General features: G+C 40.1%; 1 protein-coding gene and 1 long non-coding RNA gene across 7 annotated transcripts in view; one reads left to right on the top strand and one right to left on the bottom strand.

Moving 5' to 3' along the window:
- The first annotated feature begins 940 nt into the window (after positions 1 to 940).
- On the top strand, positions 941 to 7224 carry LOC118470605 (uncharacterized). The gene is made up of 2 exons (XR_008603150.1): positions 941 to 1084; positions 1727 to 7224. It is a non-coding gene; the product is annotated as an uncharacterized LOC118470605 (long non-coding RNA).
- Positions 7225 to 13577: 6353 nt separating this feature from the next.
- Positions 13578 to 16738, bottom strand: part of sema5ba (sema domain, seven thrombospondin repeats (type 1 and type 1-like), transmembrane domain (TM) and short cytoplasmic domain, (semaphorin) 5Ba) — a 298720-nt gene continuing 295559 nt past the window's right edge. For all 6 annotated transcript variants that reach the window (XM_055015127.1, XM_055015129.1, XM_055015130.1 and 3 more), the window contains one exon: positions 13578 to 15193. In XM_055015127.1, coding sequence (XP_054871102.1) covers positions 15017 to 15193 — 177 coding nt within the window. In that variant the 3' untranslated portion in view covers positions 13578 to 15016. The remainder of the gene's footprint in view (positions 15194 to 16738) is intronic.

The following is a 16738-nucleotide window of genomic DNA, read 5'->3' as shown; positions in this document are numbered from 1 at the left end:
TAGTATACTGATCCTATGCTGTACCAATTCACCAAATAACATTGGTTGTGTGGTCATCGTCATCACATTATGTCAATTAATTGATTATTATTATTATGGGTAGCGTCGAGCTTGTGAAGCAGGCAGGCTAAAAAGGAGAGAGGGTCTCCAGGTGGGTGGTTTCAGAGTGGCCATGGTATGAGGTTAGAGAACAGGCAGCCAGACTTTCCAGGTTATTGGTATTTATTGCTGAATATCTCAAAAGGCTGTTGTACTATAGACAGCTGTGGCAGATAGCTGTGATAGCTGTGGATAGCTGTGTTGTGCTGCACTGTGGTTCTGAAATATTACAAACAGGAATAAGAAATTAGTGACACATTTGCCTTAAGTACAGCCCCAAATAATAATAATTATACTGAGAAATAACATAAAATGCACATAAACAAAATAGCATAAACTGTAAAATATTGTGTATGGCTTAGGATTTCAATCCTAATAACTCACATAACATTAGCAACGCAACCAGACACGCGCTGACAATCGACAATGTGATAGGCTAAAAGCTAACCTAATGCCCGTCACATAAAGTATCAATAAAGATCAACAGGTAACAATGAACAGTGAACACTCTACACTGGAAGAACACAAGACCAATCACCTTTGGTCATTCACACACAGCAAGTAAAGGAAAAATGCAACATGCATTCAGTCCGAACATGTGCACGGGAGAAACTAGTCAACAAACTGTGCAGCTATAGAGAAAAACATGGCACTCGAGGTGCGTTCAGGGACATTATGGAAAAAAACATTAACATTTGATTTACTCAGCAAAGGAGGAAATGCACATATATAAACGATATATATAAATTTTTTTTAAAGCTGAGACACGGAGGGCACCTGCTCGATACTGACCAAGGGGCAGGTGCTCTAGCACCACCTGGTGTCTATCTGTGCACGCCACTGTACAGGCATAAGCTGAAACTGTGTTGTTAAAACCAAGTGTAGCCAGATGGTTTCTCCCTCCTGGCCGCTGTACGGCACTGTGCCAATTCAATCGCCGCTGTGACAGCGGGGCGGCATCCGGCGCCGCTTTATATATACACAGGTGGGTGGCTTTACCTCAGTTTCATGCTTTCCACTCTGAGCTTTCCTCGTGGAGGTGACTGCAGCCGGGTGTGCTGTATCTGATGTGGTAGATCGGGGCGCATGTAATACCACTGGTACAGCAACGGCTGTGATGCTGGGAGACGGGTCGCTCCGCTCAGCGTGCCGTGGGTGTGTCCGTGTCGGTGGGCATAACTGCTGCGGTTGTTGGTGGATCTCCTCCGGCTGCTTGCTGTCACGCTGCGCCACGGCTAATCGGGCTGCAGCTAAACGTGTGGCCTGTCGGACGCCACCGCTTCCCTGGACTGGCTGCTGTTTCGGCTCTTTTTCTTACGGCTGTTTCGGCTCTTTTTCCTACAGCTGTTTCGGCTCTTTTCTTTTGTGGGCTCTCTGTTCGGCTCCCTTGTCGACTTGTTGTGTTGGCTTGCTCTCTCTGCGGCTCTTTGCTTCGGCGTACTAGTTTTATTGCACTGCACTTTCAGCGCTAAAGCCCTAGCATCATATTGTATATGTGTTTTAACCATTGTTCTGTGGCGTGAGTGTGTGTGTGTGTGTGTGAGAGAGTTTTATGACAGATCATGTGTATCGGTCTGGTCACCAGGCCTCTGTTAAGTTAGAAGTACTAATAATTTCTTTTGTGCAGGTTCGGTGAGCCTCAGCGGCAGTCCAATCCCTGGTGGTGGTTTCACGAGTCCCCTTTGTCGTTGGTGTGTCGTCTCACAGGTGTGGGATTATTTTTGGACCCCTTTCCTCTTTTGATTTTCAGATTTTTGCCTGCCGCCATGGTAAGCCGACCTATCCCTTTAATATTTAAGTTGAGTGCTTCTACTCTCCTATTTTAACCTGGCGGCCTTGACCCTTAGCTATAATAATTAATGTTGTAATTAAATAAAGATATTATTCTTTTTTGGAACACAGACGTGATTACGAACCTGTGTGTGCCTTGAGAGTGTTTAAATGATCCTTGGGTGATCATATTGAATAGAACGTCCCAGGGCTGAAACTCCCCTGGGTGGCGTTGTTGCAACATCCACCTAAATCCTAGCCGCTGTGCGTTTTATTCACGCACTCCGACACGCATTCTTCCCTTCACTCTTCACACCACACAAGCCCTGGAGTGAATGAATGATTCATGTAGAACAAATTGTTGCTGCTAAGATCTGCAAAGCAAATGTGAAAGTAAATGGCTGCATATTGGCTGCATTAGCCAAGCTATGAGACGAGCAGCGGGAGATGTCCCTGCCGCAGTGCAAACCTTCCATTTCAGTGGTTCCAATATCAATTACAAAGCATTTATTCAAGAAAGTACTCCAATTTAGTTTCAGAGCAAACTATGGCAAAAAGTGAGCCTTGAGCTTTCTGGGCGTATATGAGCAAGCAAAATTTAATCGATTGGTGTGTGAAGGTGAAAGGGAGGCAGTCATCTTCTTTATGTGGTTCAGATACCTCAGGAAGCTGCATAAGAAGCACTGAGGTGACACCGCCTTGCTTCACATTCACAGGTACCCGTGTCCCCATCAATATTTCCGTGTCATCAGCAGTTTTATTTACGACACTGTCATCAATATTGCTTCCACTCAATGTGGCTGCCAGCCTTTACAACCTCCGTCAGCTGGTTAAGCAGATTGAATAAAACACAAATGGCTCACTCAAGCTCTGCGCTGCACAACCACCATAAACCCCAATGTTTGTCAAATGAGCGTCTTGGAAACAGGCCCCGCTACTTTGCAGCAGCCACTTTAACGGCCAAATGTGAAGTCTTGGCTCTGTGTGAGAGGCAGGCATTGAAGGTGATTTAACATCGTTTGGTTTCCCCTCTCTGTTGTATTAGGAGGAGGAGAGGACCCTCCATCACTGCCGCATTCGTCTCTCCTACTCATCTCTCTCTGTCAGCTGGGGTTAACTAGTGGCTCCCTTAACCCATCCTGTCCTCTCGCAAGGAAACGCAAGGAGAGAATCCCAACTTCTCCTTTAAGTACATGACGTTGTGACCTCTAAGTCCTGGTTTCACTGTTAGACTGGTTTACAGAATTGAGGAAGTCTTAGTTTTCCACTTACAACACTCTAAAAATGTGTCTGAATGCTTTGCTTGATGGAGACAAATTTAAGTTCTGTCGGTGTAGTGCGTGTGTGTTTCTGTTGTTGTCTTATTTGCCAAGAAAGATAGGATAAGATAAGCCTTTTGTTAATCCCACAGTGGGGACATTTGCAGTGTTACAGCAACAGAGATAGTGCCAGATAGTCCCTGCCCCCCCAAAAAACCTTAAAGTATACATAAGTAGTAGTTGCAGAAATAACAGTATAGCACTTATCAGTGGCAAATGACCAGGGACTTTTTGTTTCAATTTTCCTTTCAATTCAATATAGATAGCTATTGATAATTTCTGATTACCTATCCTTAAGAAAGGCAATGTGAAAAATGCACACGCACTAGCACATTACATACATAAGCATAATTAAGGATAAAGGAATCATCTGTTCTTGATGATGAGGCCATAAAAAACACAAGTAATGAATGGATGAAATTTCAGGGACAGAAATGACACAAGGACCAAGTGATTAGATTTTGGCATTGATGCGGCTTATGGTATGGATCCATGAATTTGTTAAGGATTTCCCATTGAGTTAGCGACATGGCGTCTGATTAAAAAACCATGGCAAATGAACAGCGGCCTGCAGGCGATCACATGATTGCGATCCTACTACAAATCCACAACTGTGGACTTACTGAAAATGATGCAAGGAACAAATGATTAAATTGTGGGGGTGTTTCTGAGTCCCATCAATTCCCGCTACATATTTAGGTCAGGTGATTAGGTATCCCTACATAACATATACATGCATAGCACACACCTGTGTTCAGCGCAAGGTCAGGGAATGAACAGTCTTGGCAGAGTACTGTTTGAGTGCTTTTCTTGATTATTGACATGACAAGCTGTGAGCGTGTGTGTGAATACCCGTGTGCTACAATATGAAATTGCCACTGACGGGTATGTCCAAATGGGATTCATTCAATAGTAAACTATCATTTTGTGCCTTAAATCTACCAACCACTTCATGTTAAACCAGTATCTGGCTGCTGCTAATTTCCCTCCGTTGTATTCAAGCTTTTGTGTAAATGGGTTGGAGCATCTTAAAGAATTCATTTCGAAATAAGTATTGTCAATCAAAATGTTGAAACATGTTCTAAAAGCTGAAAAAAATGCATCTTTTTAGCAATTGTCACCATCTCCTGCAATTTCATCGCCACAAATATGCTGCAAACATTGCAACTTACATCGCAATTTTTTTTTACAAAAGCTGCCATGAATTCAGGCATTTTAGGCCACAACAATCTTGAAAAACACCCATGAAATCCTGGAGGGACTGAATAGTTAATGGGATATAGTCCTCCAAACATTGCTTCGAATTTAAATGTTTGAAGTAACAAGCTGAAAGAGGATCGACTGACAATTGTATTTGAAAAATGTCTCAAAGTACTTGATATATCAAGCAAAAATTTCATAGATACCATTTAACACATATATTGCTTATGCTAAAAATGTTTCAAGCAATTAGAAATTGTTTAGCAGAAGGCCACTAATGATTTGAGTGTCTGTATTAATAACCCTTTTGCTGATGATTGCAATGATAGACGATGTGTCTACTGCTGCGACGTTTTGGACTTACTCTCCATCCACATATATGAAAAGAGCACTACATTGTGTGCCCCACTGCACATACACAGATACATCATGTAGTCATTTGCTTGTTACACACTGTGAACATGCCTCACAGACAAAAGTAATGTACTCATCAGGAATGTGACAGAAACTGTTGCTTTTCTGGAGGGCTTACATACAAAAATGGGAAAGTGGAATATTCTCATGCTTGTCACATGCAACCAACACATTTTGCCCTGAAGGCCTCTGTTTTTGTCAACCCTGTCAATTCTCCCTGTCCAGTTTGTTGGAAGAGTGCCAGATTTTTTTATATTTTGTCGACAACATTGCTCAACGCAGCAGTGGCCCAGTTGGATAGAAGTTAAGATCAGAAATTATACATTACAGGTGGGCATGTTAGATGGTGTACACTCAGTTTCTTTACATAAAATGAGTTTGGGAACCTTGTGTAGAGATTGAAGAGAAAACACAAAGGAATCTTATGTTTATCTGTGAACTACAGAAAGCAGAATTCTCTTTTCTGGACTTGCTGAAAATCTGGCATCTGTTTTTTTTTTTAAATGTGTAACAGTGACTTGATTTGCCATCTCCTGCAGTTAAATACCACTGTTACACCATACATAAAATGGAAGAGGTTTTATTTTTTTCTACTGTTAGTTTTTTTTTTTTTTTCAGTTAGATTTGACTGTTTTGCATCTAAAAATAATTGTGGTTTAGGAACTAAGTTGGTGGATCCGATTTTTGTATTTGGTAAAGACATGATTCTGATCATCAGTAACAAAAAAATTAGAAATTTTAACACATTACTCTTTTGTTCCCCTTGACACCACTGTAAAATTTGCCTGTGTTGTAGTTAGAAATGCAGACCGTGGGCACCCCTGTAGCTCAACAGGTTGACCAATACCCATAAACAGGGGCTATAGTCCCCAACACAGCGGTCATGGGTTCAAGTCCGACCCACAGCAATTTACTGCATATCTTTCCCCCACTCTTCTCCCCATGTTTTCTGTCTCTCTCTCTGGTATGCACTATAATAAACACCAAAAAAAAACCTTTAAAACAACAACAAAAAAAAAAAGAAATGCAGACCTTAGGACATGGAGCTTCAGTCATTAAAGAGAATCTTGCTGACACCTATGTTCAGAGGTGGGTAGTAACGAGTTACATTTACTTGAGTAATTTTTTGGAAAAAAAAGTACTTCTGAAAGTAGTTTCACTCTGTCATACTTCTTACTTTTACCTGAGTAGATTTCTGAATAAGTAACGCTACTCTTACTCCGTTACACTGGGCTACACTCGACTCGTTACTTTTTTTATTTACCACATTAGATATGCTTTATTTTGCCAGAGAGATGTCCCCAGTGGATCTACCACATGACTGTTTCACTAATCAGACGAAGCAACAATAATCACGTGACTCCGTTTCACCAGACGTCGCTCTGCAGTCACATGACCACATACGAACTGTGGCAGCATAGTGGCACAAACTATACACGTAGCAGACTTGGAATGAAAAAAACGGGAGAGAAATTTGATCTTGCTTCGGAGTCCGACAACATTAGCATGTTACCTTACTGTTATGATTCTGCTCCTGCCCCAGTTCCTTCTCCCTCTTTCTTTCTTCCTCCCGGTTTTTCTGCATCTATTTTGACCTGTCCCTTTGGCTCCCTCTGTCTGTCATCTCTTTCCCTCTTGTCTCTCTCGTCCCTGTGTCTTGCTCTCCCTGCTCACCTGTCTACACTCAGCTGATTACTGCAGGTGACTCACTTTGCAGTAATCAGCTCACCAGCCCACAATATCACCTGTTCGCTATTTAAACCCTGCTCTTTCTCTCAGTCCCCGTCGGATCATAGATACTGTTCCCCACCAAGCCTGCCACTTCTGGACTGCTTCAGCCCCCTGGACTCTGCTGCTTTCCCCCTCCTGGATTTCCCCCCTCTTGGACTCTGTTGTGTTCCTGTCTGTTCATGGATTTTCCCCAGCCTGTTTTCCCTTCGGTTGTCAGTTTCCCCATCTTGAGTACCCCTCTTAGCTTAGTGTTGTTAAACCACTTTAGTTTTGTAGACTTCCGTTTTTGTAATCTTGGTGTTGGTTTTAGTAGTGTGACTTATTTAGTATAGATTTGGTTTAGTTTCCCCCCTGTTCGGTTACCCATTTTCTGTATTGGTTTAGTTCCTGTTTTGTTAAAATAAAAACCTCTTTCCCTTGGACCACCTGTCTGCCACTATCTGTGCCTGGGTTCTCTGACCCCTTCCCTTAACACTTACTACAGGTATTTGTTTCAAAAGCTTTATGTTGTGAAAAACTGAGATTTGGACATTTGTGTTTCTTGTGCTTTTACTTGTCATTGTGTAAAGATGTTTATTTTTGCTATTTTTTAAAATTTTATTATTTGGAAATACCAGAATTTGCACATTATTTTATATTTTTGTCTGTCTGATCACATCATTTCTAAAAAATAAATCGGACATTACAAACAGTTACTCAGTAATTGAGTAGTCTTTTTACCAAATACTTTTTTACTCTTACTTGAGTAATTTTTTGGATGACTACTTTTTACTTCTACTTGAGTGGTATTATTTTGAAGTAACGTTACTCTTACTTGAGTACAATTTTTGGCTACTTTACCCACCTCTGCTTACATTCCCCTGGCCAAACTTTTCTTGAGGACACATCCAGGGCTGCCAGCGGCCAGAGGGATATAAGAAATTTGAAAATGAGTCAATGACTTGGAGCACTTTGGAAGAAGTGAGGCAGATGGAAAAGCAGTAACACCCCTGAATAAAATAGATGCTGAGTAAATTTGTTTTTTCCTTGTTGGCCTGTATGGAATTTTTCTAATTCAGTTTCTTGTTACTCATGAATTTGATCATCTGAACTCTGACTGTTCTGAGGTAGACTGAAGTGAATAGATAGAAAAGTAACTAAGGTGTTGTGTTGGTTTAGTTTTTCAGAGAATGAAACATCAACAGTATCAGATCAGATGGACTTACTGGAAAGCTTGATTTGGATTCCATAGCAGATTGCACTTTGGCCGTGTCTTGACCCCTTTGGTTATATTTCCAATATAACCAATTTCCTTTGAGTTCCTCCCAGTTAGACTTTGACAGACCACACTTGCACACACAGAACTGGCCAGTGGATTAATGTTAAGCTGATAATTCATATCAAACAGTTACCCCATTTTCCCATGGAGGAGGATGCAGAGCTGTGATGGCAGAGGCGACAAAGTCTCACTCCCTGCAGACGATGACAACATTTCCTGGCTGAAACTTCAGACGCTATGTGATCTACCCATCCTGTGTCATTGTGCAAGAACACAGACACGTCTGTCTGCCGGCCGCCTCCTGGGACTCTGTGCAAAACACATCAAAAACAACCGGCTGTTTGCTCTGTAAACATGACAACACAGAATAAATATCAGATGTTCATAATATGCAACGGCAATGATCCGTGGAGCGTTTGAGTCTTTCCAGACTGGGCTGCTGCTACACTGTCTGGCAAACATTTATAACAAATATTTCTGTATAATTATTTATTAATATTAATATATTAATGTTTTAAAATGGTAATAACTAATTAATGAAAGCCTGTTGACTTTTTGACCCCCAAAAACTTTTTTTAATGACTTTGGTTGGTCTATTCTCCATTGCTTCACCGTAATGTTATAACAACTGTATAAAATTACATCTGCAGTTACAAATGTTGCAGTGTTCCATTAATAACTTTTGCATTGTTAACATTAAATGAAACGATGACAGGCAGCATGTATGGCAGCGGTCAGTAAGTAGGTTAATCAGGTTAAGTTCATAGGCCAAAGTTTTTCATCATAAATTGCATTTAGCATTTAAAAGTGAAAAGAGGAAACACAGGACTATATGTCTTCAGTGATTTACCAAACCCTTTTAGAAGTCTTATTTGACAGCAGATGTCATGAATCCCATTAGAAGCTGAGAGCTAATAAAATTGCTTATGCTAATAGTAAATTAGCCTGCTTGATTTATAGTTGGATTAAAGCTTTGTTGTCGACACAAATCCAGTCAAATAGACTAAATTACACGATTTACCTGTGTTATCTTGTAATCTTGTTAGACTTAATTTCAACACCATCTGCTCCCTTTATGTGAAGGCGGTATTTGTTCTCACAAGGTCATATTTATTGGGAATTTTTAGAGCCTTGCATTCATAGGCTTCTCTACTCTAGCTTTATATTAAAAAAAATCAATCTTTTGATGCAAGAAACAAAATTCAAAGCTTCAGGTTTTGTCAAGAGCCAAATATTTGTGTTGGTGGGACAGATTTGCTGCTACTTTCTCTGCTATTTCTGTGACCACAAATGTACAGGATTGTTTAAAGTGACAAACTCAGAATTATCACCAACTCTACAGCGCTACCGGTAATTTTTGCTAGTTGTTTTAATTGTGTGGTTCAGTCTCACTACTATAACCTTGACTGGTATTGATTATTGTGTTTTTTCACAAATTGAGTTGCCATAAAAAATGCTTGATTCCAGGAGCTGTACTCCCTTACAATCTTATTTTCTCCTCAGCAGTTCCCCTAAATGGCATTAATGTTTCCTGGAAAGGGGCTGCACAGTGGTATAGTGATTAGCACTTTTGCCTTGCAGCGAGAAGATCCCTGGTTCGCGTCCCGGCTTTCCCGGGATCTTTCTGCATGGAGTTTGCATGTTCTCCCTGTGCATGCGTGGGTTCTCTCCGGGTACTCCGGCTTCCTCCCACAGTCCAAAAATATGCTGAGGTTAATTGATCATTCTAAATTGCCCGTAGGTGTGAATGTGAGAGTGATTGTTTGTCTTTGTATGTAGCCCTGCGACAGACTGGTGACCTGTCTAGGGTGTCCCCTGCCTTCGCCCGAGTCAGCTGGGATAGGCTCCAGCCCCCCCCCCCCCCCCCCCCCCGCGACCCTAGTGAGGATTAAGCGGTGTATAGATAGACAGATTGTGAAAAAAGTTGAGATCAAACCAACTTACACTAATCAGGTGGACTGAATCACAAATCTAAGTTTGCAGTTGCTCTGTGTTGTGTCTCTTAGCTGTAAAAGTTGGCAGCTTTGCTGGAACTGCTGTGACGTCTGCTCAGTGTTCAAGTTGAACAACGTGTTGATTATTGAAATGAATATTCGACTTATCAGATTATGAATTGCACAATTTTGTAATGGCTTTTGTTTAGCTTTTAAATTTGGCTTGAGAGTATTTCAGACATATTCTAACTAATCTATAAAGACAATTACACTGAAGGTTGTGTACTTCTGTAATATAGCCTTTGTGTATTTTTGTGATTTACATGAATTGCTGCCACAACACTGCAGTTGCAGATACCAAGCTTTATTATATTATGTTGAAAAATCATTAAACTCAGTGGTGTGTAAATATGCTCTCATGTGGATCCTGAATGACCTGCACACAGAGAGGGCAGGTAAAGAGACAGATGATAAAAACTTGGTGGATGTGTTGATGAGCTAGTGGCTGTAACAGCCCTGCGGCTAAGTGCATCTTTTGAGGCTAGAAAAAGACTGATTGCAGGTTGGGTCCTATAGTTTGTGATAACTTAGAGGACAACTTGGCTGGCTGCACTGACAACGAGGTGCTCACCAGCTGCACTCCGTCTTTCCAAATTTGGTTGAGTCACAAATATTAGATAAAGCATTATAGTGTATCTGACTGCAACCAAACCACCTCTTTTTATACAATCACACCAGGCTGTAATTCACATTGGATAGTGCCACACTTGACTTCAGTGAGCTGTAATGTCTACATGTCAAAACACTCCCAGGTAAGTGCTACGAACACATGGAACAACATCTTGGCAACTAATTAGGTCATAAATTTTAGCTGAGTATGTTAATTATTCATTGCACCTCAAGTGTGCAAGTCCTACTGTCTTTCAAGTGCTTAGATGAGTTTGAGGTTTTTCCTCCTTTACTTCAAAATAGCTTGTGACACTGTTTGCTTCCTGGCTTTTGTCTGTCTGTAATTTGTCCAGACATACATCTGCACCGGCCACCACCATTCAAGTGTTTCTGGTACCTTAAGCATGTATGGTGCCTATGATAACATCACTATATTCCAGGTCTATGCAATTGTTGCTATGTTTTGATGTATTTTTGTGTTTCCCCTTGTTCCACAAATGAAATAATGCAGCTTTAATGAATGGATTTTGTCCGGGATGTTCTAGAAAGGTAATATGTGTAGCTCTAATTAAACTAGTTGAAGATTAAAGCCATTTCTTCTTAATCTGGCAGTTTAAAACTCTTAAAAGGTCTTTCTAATGGCTAATCCTAAACATGAATAACACTAACAATTACCAATTTAAAGCTTCTAACTACAGCTAATATAATAATAAGTGAACTATGCCTTGCTGTGCCTACAGTTTCTTTTAAAATGCTCTTGAACTTTAATATTTATTATCACTTAATTTAATAAGAAGTTATTTCATCACCTTAAATGTTAACAAATTTGTAAACAATGGCCTCCATCCAATCATTTTTTTAAGCTAGTCCATGATGAATGTGACTCTCAGAGCAGTGCTTCATTTGTTGAAGATGCTGAATCATTTCTCACATAGCTGCTATCTCTGTTTTAGTGACTCCTCATTAATATCAGTGATCATCACAGAGCCAGAGCTGGTATTTTCCTTCGGTCTCTTCAGCGTTATCCCTCACTGTCGTACAGAGGATGAATTATAAAGCCGAGCGTGTGTCCTTCCCTCTCCCCTGCCACTGTCTCCTCCATGACTCATCTACCATCTTATCTGAGCGGCCTCCTCCTGGCGACCTCCCCCTGGCTGCCCGCCAGAATGCCGATCACTGCATCTGTCTGTCAGCAGAATACCAACTGATTAATGCTTTCACTGCGACCATTCATAAAACTGCAGAGAGGCTGCTCTAATTGAGAGATGCAGCTAGGGCCGCACTGAACAAAATGAGGACATGTACAGAAGGGATATGTGAAACCCTGGGTGTGTTAGGGTATAAAGAGTGGACTGCGTCTGACAATGGATGATATAGTTGCTCCAGTGTAAAATACAAAGAGGGCACTCAGTTATTTATGAGGGCTAAAGACTGAATGTACAGAGTGTTTTAGATTTTATTTAGGGTCTGTCACTGCCTTGTCTGACAGTAGCTGTTCTCCAGCTTTGATCTTGATTCTCTGCACAGTAGCATAATCATTGTGGTGTAGTGATAAAGTACTGATGTCTAGGCCATTGGCACCAGCAGTGATCCACGGGCACTCTGCTGGACACACCCTGACTACTTGGCTCGTTTGTGTCATCCATCTCCCCTCTTCTCATACGGTGAAGGATTCCAGCACTGCAATCATTTGTTCTGGGGATGAAGGAGAGAGAGGAAACACATCTGTGACATGTTTCTGACTCAAAATATGGCTCTACTGGCCTGGTATGTACTGTAGGGTGTACATAGTTATAGACTGGGTAGCTTCTTCTATGTCGTAATTTAGATGTGCGAAATACTATAGAATAATGTTACCCAACAATTTACACTCTCTTCTCAAAATAAACAGACAGCAAACATGATATAAGTGATCATTCTCTGGATAATGTTGTTGCTCTATAGCAGAGCGTTTCTGGCAAAACGTGTGTGGTATTAGATTTCCACACTCCACTTTTAACATCTCCAGTTTAATAACATAAATATCAGTCAACTGTAACTCCCACACAGGCCTCTAACCATAATTTTGTGTTGGCATCAAGGTTTATTGTCCTTTTTATAATGTACAATATACAAAAATATAGGGTACCAAAAATTCACAGTGTCTAAAAGGCAGTGATTACAGTCTACATGACAGGTCTAACAGTACACCTGGTAAGTTGCATAGAAGGGCACAGAGCCTCACATTGCAGGGGACAGAGCTCAAAACTGACCAATCAGATGAATGGTTTTCAAACCAGGCCAATAGAAGCTAAATTTAGATCAAAATGACATCTTTTGAACTCCATATCCTCATTCTTTGTGTTTTTTTTTTAATATTCAATGCTCTCACTAGCAGTGCTGTATGCAGGTTTTTTCATTGTGGGTTCATGTATCTCTGGAAATTTGATGTTTGAGCAGCTGGGAAAGGTCATAAGCCACAGGCGGTCAGTCACATTGTGGAGCTCTGTCCCCAAACAAACTTCATGGTTGGTGTGTACTTAGCTGCTGCACTTTTATTTAAAAAAACAAAAAACAAAAAAACAACAACTATAAGGCTTTTTTTTTTAACAAACAGTGTTAGCTATACAATATACAGATACATTTACACGATCCTCTTCAGGGATATTAAATGGGCAGAAGGCTGTTGCTCTTATATACAGATAGAGCTCTCATCCCGTGCATGTACAGTAGCTGAACTGAAAAGCATCGCTGGGTTAGCATTCATCGATCAGGCAATAATAATAAAATATAGCTGTGAAAATGCCCTTTATAAACCAAGCTTTGACTATAAATAATGTCCATTCCACCTCTGCAGGAACCAGAGGCGCGATGCTTTAACTTACAAATGATTAACATCTCATACATGAAAAACCAGTAGAATGCCTAGAGTGACAAGAGTGTGGAAAAATGCACTTATACAAAAAAACCCAAACCTTTACAGACCTCATAATCATATGTATGAAAGCAAATTTTGTAAAAAATACAGCAACTCCCCTTTTGCTCATTCAGACATACAGACAGTACATGTGTTTGCACGTACGCACATCCACACACACATGCATTCATTTTGATCTTCACACTGGCAAACCTCTAAGCAAGCATTTTTTTTTTTCTTCTCAGCTGGGGCCAATTTTGTGTTTTTATTAGTCATTCTTTGTTTAAAAAAAAAAAACAAATCAAAAAACCCACATCAATAAAATTCATTGTTTTAGTTCTGTGTTAAGATTTCATGTGTTGAAGATGCAGTGATTATGAAGCTGCTGGATAATCAAAACAAAGGAATGCGTTCATTCAGTGAAATTAAAGTAATTAAGAAAAAGAATTAATCAGTTATATCTTATTTAACAAAATATTTCCACCTATGCTACGGCTCGATTGAGCATGAAAGAAGTATCATCTTAAAAAACAAACATTTAAAAAAAGAACAAGTGCCAGTCTACTAGCTTATTCTACTGTCATAGAACACCCAATCCAGTTGTTCAGCACACTGGCCATATTTGATATGACCACCGAGCTATTTAGCACTCAGTAGAATCGATGCATCCATTGGAGAATCAATTGGAGAATCAATTAATCCTCTTCCAGAAGTCTTTATTGTTCTTGGAAAAAATGAAACAGAAATAGAAATGAAAACAAATCTCGCCCTGCCCTCTATTGCATACAGGCACCCACGGCATTCCCAAAGCTTTTTACAGTTCAGAACACCTCCAGCATTCCTTGCTTTGATTTTACGAGTAAATGTCCTTGTCCACAAAAGGCGCAACTGTGATCATAAGCTGATTTAGTGAGTATTTCTCTCCAGTTGAGTGATGTTGAGTGTTATGACTCCTCCAAATAGCCGTCCAAAACCTTAATCAACTTTGAAGTTCTTATCTTTTGTCACGTGAAACACCATCAATGGAGGGCGTGCATTGTTGCCCCCCCCCCAAACGACCAGAGTGATATTGATCCCTAATTTATTTCATCATCGACTTCATTGAGTTTTCTCTTTTGTTCTCTTGCTCTCTGTTGTGCGGCAAGGACATAACCATATGTGCCGTTTGTTCTCTGTAACTGCTGTTGTTGTCAAGGGACTCAAAGTTGCGGATGTGAGTTTGTCATGAAGAGGCATAAAATGATGACCCAGATCCAGAGAAATGTAATTTATTTTTTTTAGTATGTTGTTGTTTGTCTCCGGAATCGTGTATGCTCGACCCAGCACCTGCACTGAGGTGATATGGTCATAATCTGTCTAAAGCCATAACTCGTCCTCATAGAGTTTTCCACTAGTTGCCCACATGAAGCTGAGAGTTGACACTGCTATATCCAGTCAGGCCCTTACAATAACACACCCCCAGCTGGTTGCATAAGTTCATGACTGTGCCAGGACACAGGCATTGTTGTCCAAACCCACATCTCCCAATGGAAAGTTCTGAAAAACGCCCTTGAAAACACAAACCCTACCATGCAGAAAAGACTACGGGAGCAAGGAGAGGGGCGGTGGTGAACAGAGGAACCTGGCCAAGCTCTGAGTGACATTTCAGTTCATGTTATGTCACCACAGCATTTGGGTGATGTCCGTTTGGAGCAGGGGGGTTGGAGAGCCTGTTGTGGGCCTCATCTCAGCTATTGTTACTGTTGTTGTAGGTCCTGCACGGCGAAGGGGATGAGTTGGGTTGGTAGTCGAATTTGCCAAGTGCTGTGGGATAGTAGGTGGTGGTGTAGACATTCGTCTGCTGGAGTGGTGTTGGGTAGAAGTTGGATCTTTCATCTGGAAGCAGGTTGTTTTTGTTCAGTGTCTGGAATAACAGAAGAAGGGAAGAATTAAACTACCATTTCTGTAGCCTATATGTATAGGCTATATATCTATATCTATATATCTATATATCTATCTATATGTCTATATATCTATACACATATAATCAAATTTATCTTGTATGTATGTATATATGTGTGTGTGTATATATATATGTATATATACATATATACATACACACACACACACACATACATACATATATGTATGTATACGCTACATATACATACATATATGTATGTATATGTAGCGTATACATACACATATGTATGTATACGCTACATATACATACATATATGTATGTATATGTAGCGTACTAAGGAGCAAAACACACACAAACATCCAAAGACCCTCTCCCAAAGCTGTAAATTTGGTAAGACACCATTTTAGGAGAAAGCTAACCCAAAATTCACCTCCAAATGGAACATCTGCTGATCGGATGTTTACTACTAAAGGACCACTAATGGCACTTTTGGAGACAACAGGATGCCTCCTACCTCCACTAGAATCTGATAAGGGTCATAAAGTGTCAACTGTGAGGAAAACCACACCTCTGCAGGACTGGCATTCTGACCTTCTGATCTCCCTAATTAACACACAGAACTTTCTACACAGGAATGAATAGAACAATTTAAGTCAGAACATTAAGGAAATGCACCATCGTTGGAATGACGATCTGGACTCAGTTTCTGATACCAAGTTGATCAGGACCAGTATGGAAGAAGAACACATGGAACCTGAAGTGTTTGTTGAAAATGCACACACATGATACAAAAACACAAACACCCCCATAAAAGACACAGAGAGACTTTTTACTCTGAGAATATTTACTCTCTATATCTTCTTTTTCTTAGTAGTATTGAATGTATATGCTTTTATGTTTAACCATGTTATAATTTTGCATTCATGAAGCCTAAAGTCTACAATTTGTAAGTTTATTCTTATGTTTACACATTTTATTACTATCTCAGGACCTACATGAGATAAACATATTGTTTGGTGTCATTTTAATAATTTATTCTGTGTTATTTCAGATCTGTGATCATCATAAATATTGAACAATTGTATTTCTACATTTAAGAAATGGATTAAGAGTACGTTTTAAAGGTATTTGGCCTTTGACCTCTCCTGGACAGTGAAGCTCAACACCACCCACTGGGAGGAACACATCCATGATTGGCTAGATGCTGATTTGCATTTGGCTCCAAAGCTTTCTATATAGAGGAAAGTAACTGGAATGCTACTTTGGTTTAGTTAAGGTTTTAGTTGTTTTAAGTTTAAGTTTAGTTTTCTTGGGTTTAGTTTTTGTTTAAGTTTGGGCTTTGTTTTTGACCTTTTTGAATGTAACTTGGGCTTTTAGAGAAAATTCAACTTGGGCTTGTAACTGTTCTTGTAAGAATGGGTTATCGTAACAAAGGATCTCTTAGAAGAATGCAACCAGACTTTAAGAACTACAAAAGCGCAAATATTTTCTTAATAACTATGAGCTTTGACTGTTAGTGTTTTTACTTTGGCACACTTTTGCAAA

This window comes from Amphiprion ocellaris, chromosome 11, assembly GCF_022539595.1.
Source record: "Amphiprion ocellaris isolate individual 3 ecotype Okinawa chromosome 11, ASM2253959v1, whole genome shotgun sequence".
Lineage (NCBI taxonomy): Eukaryota > Metazoa > Chordata > Actinopteri > Pomacentridae > Amphiprion > Amphiprion ocellaris.
This window is presented reverse-complemented; position numbering and strand designations above follow the sequence as displayed.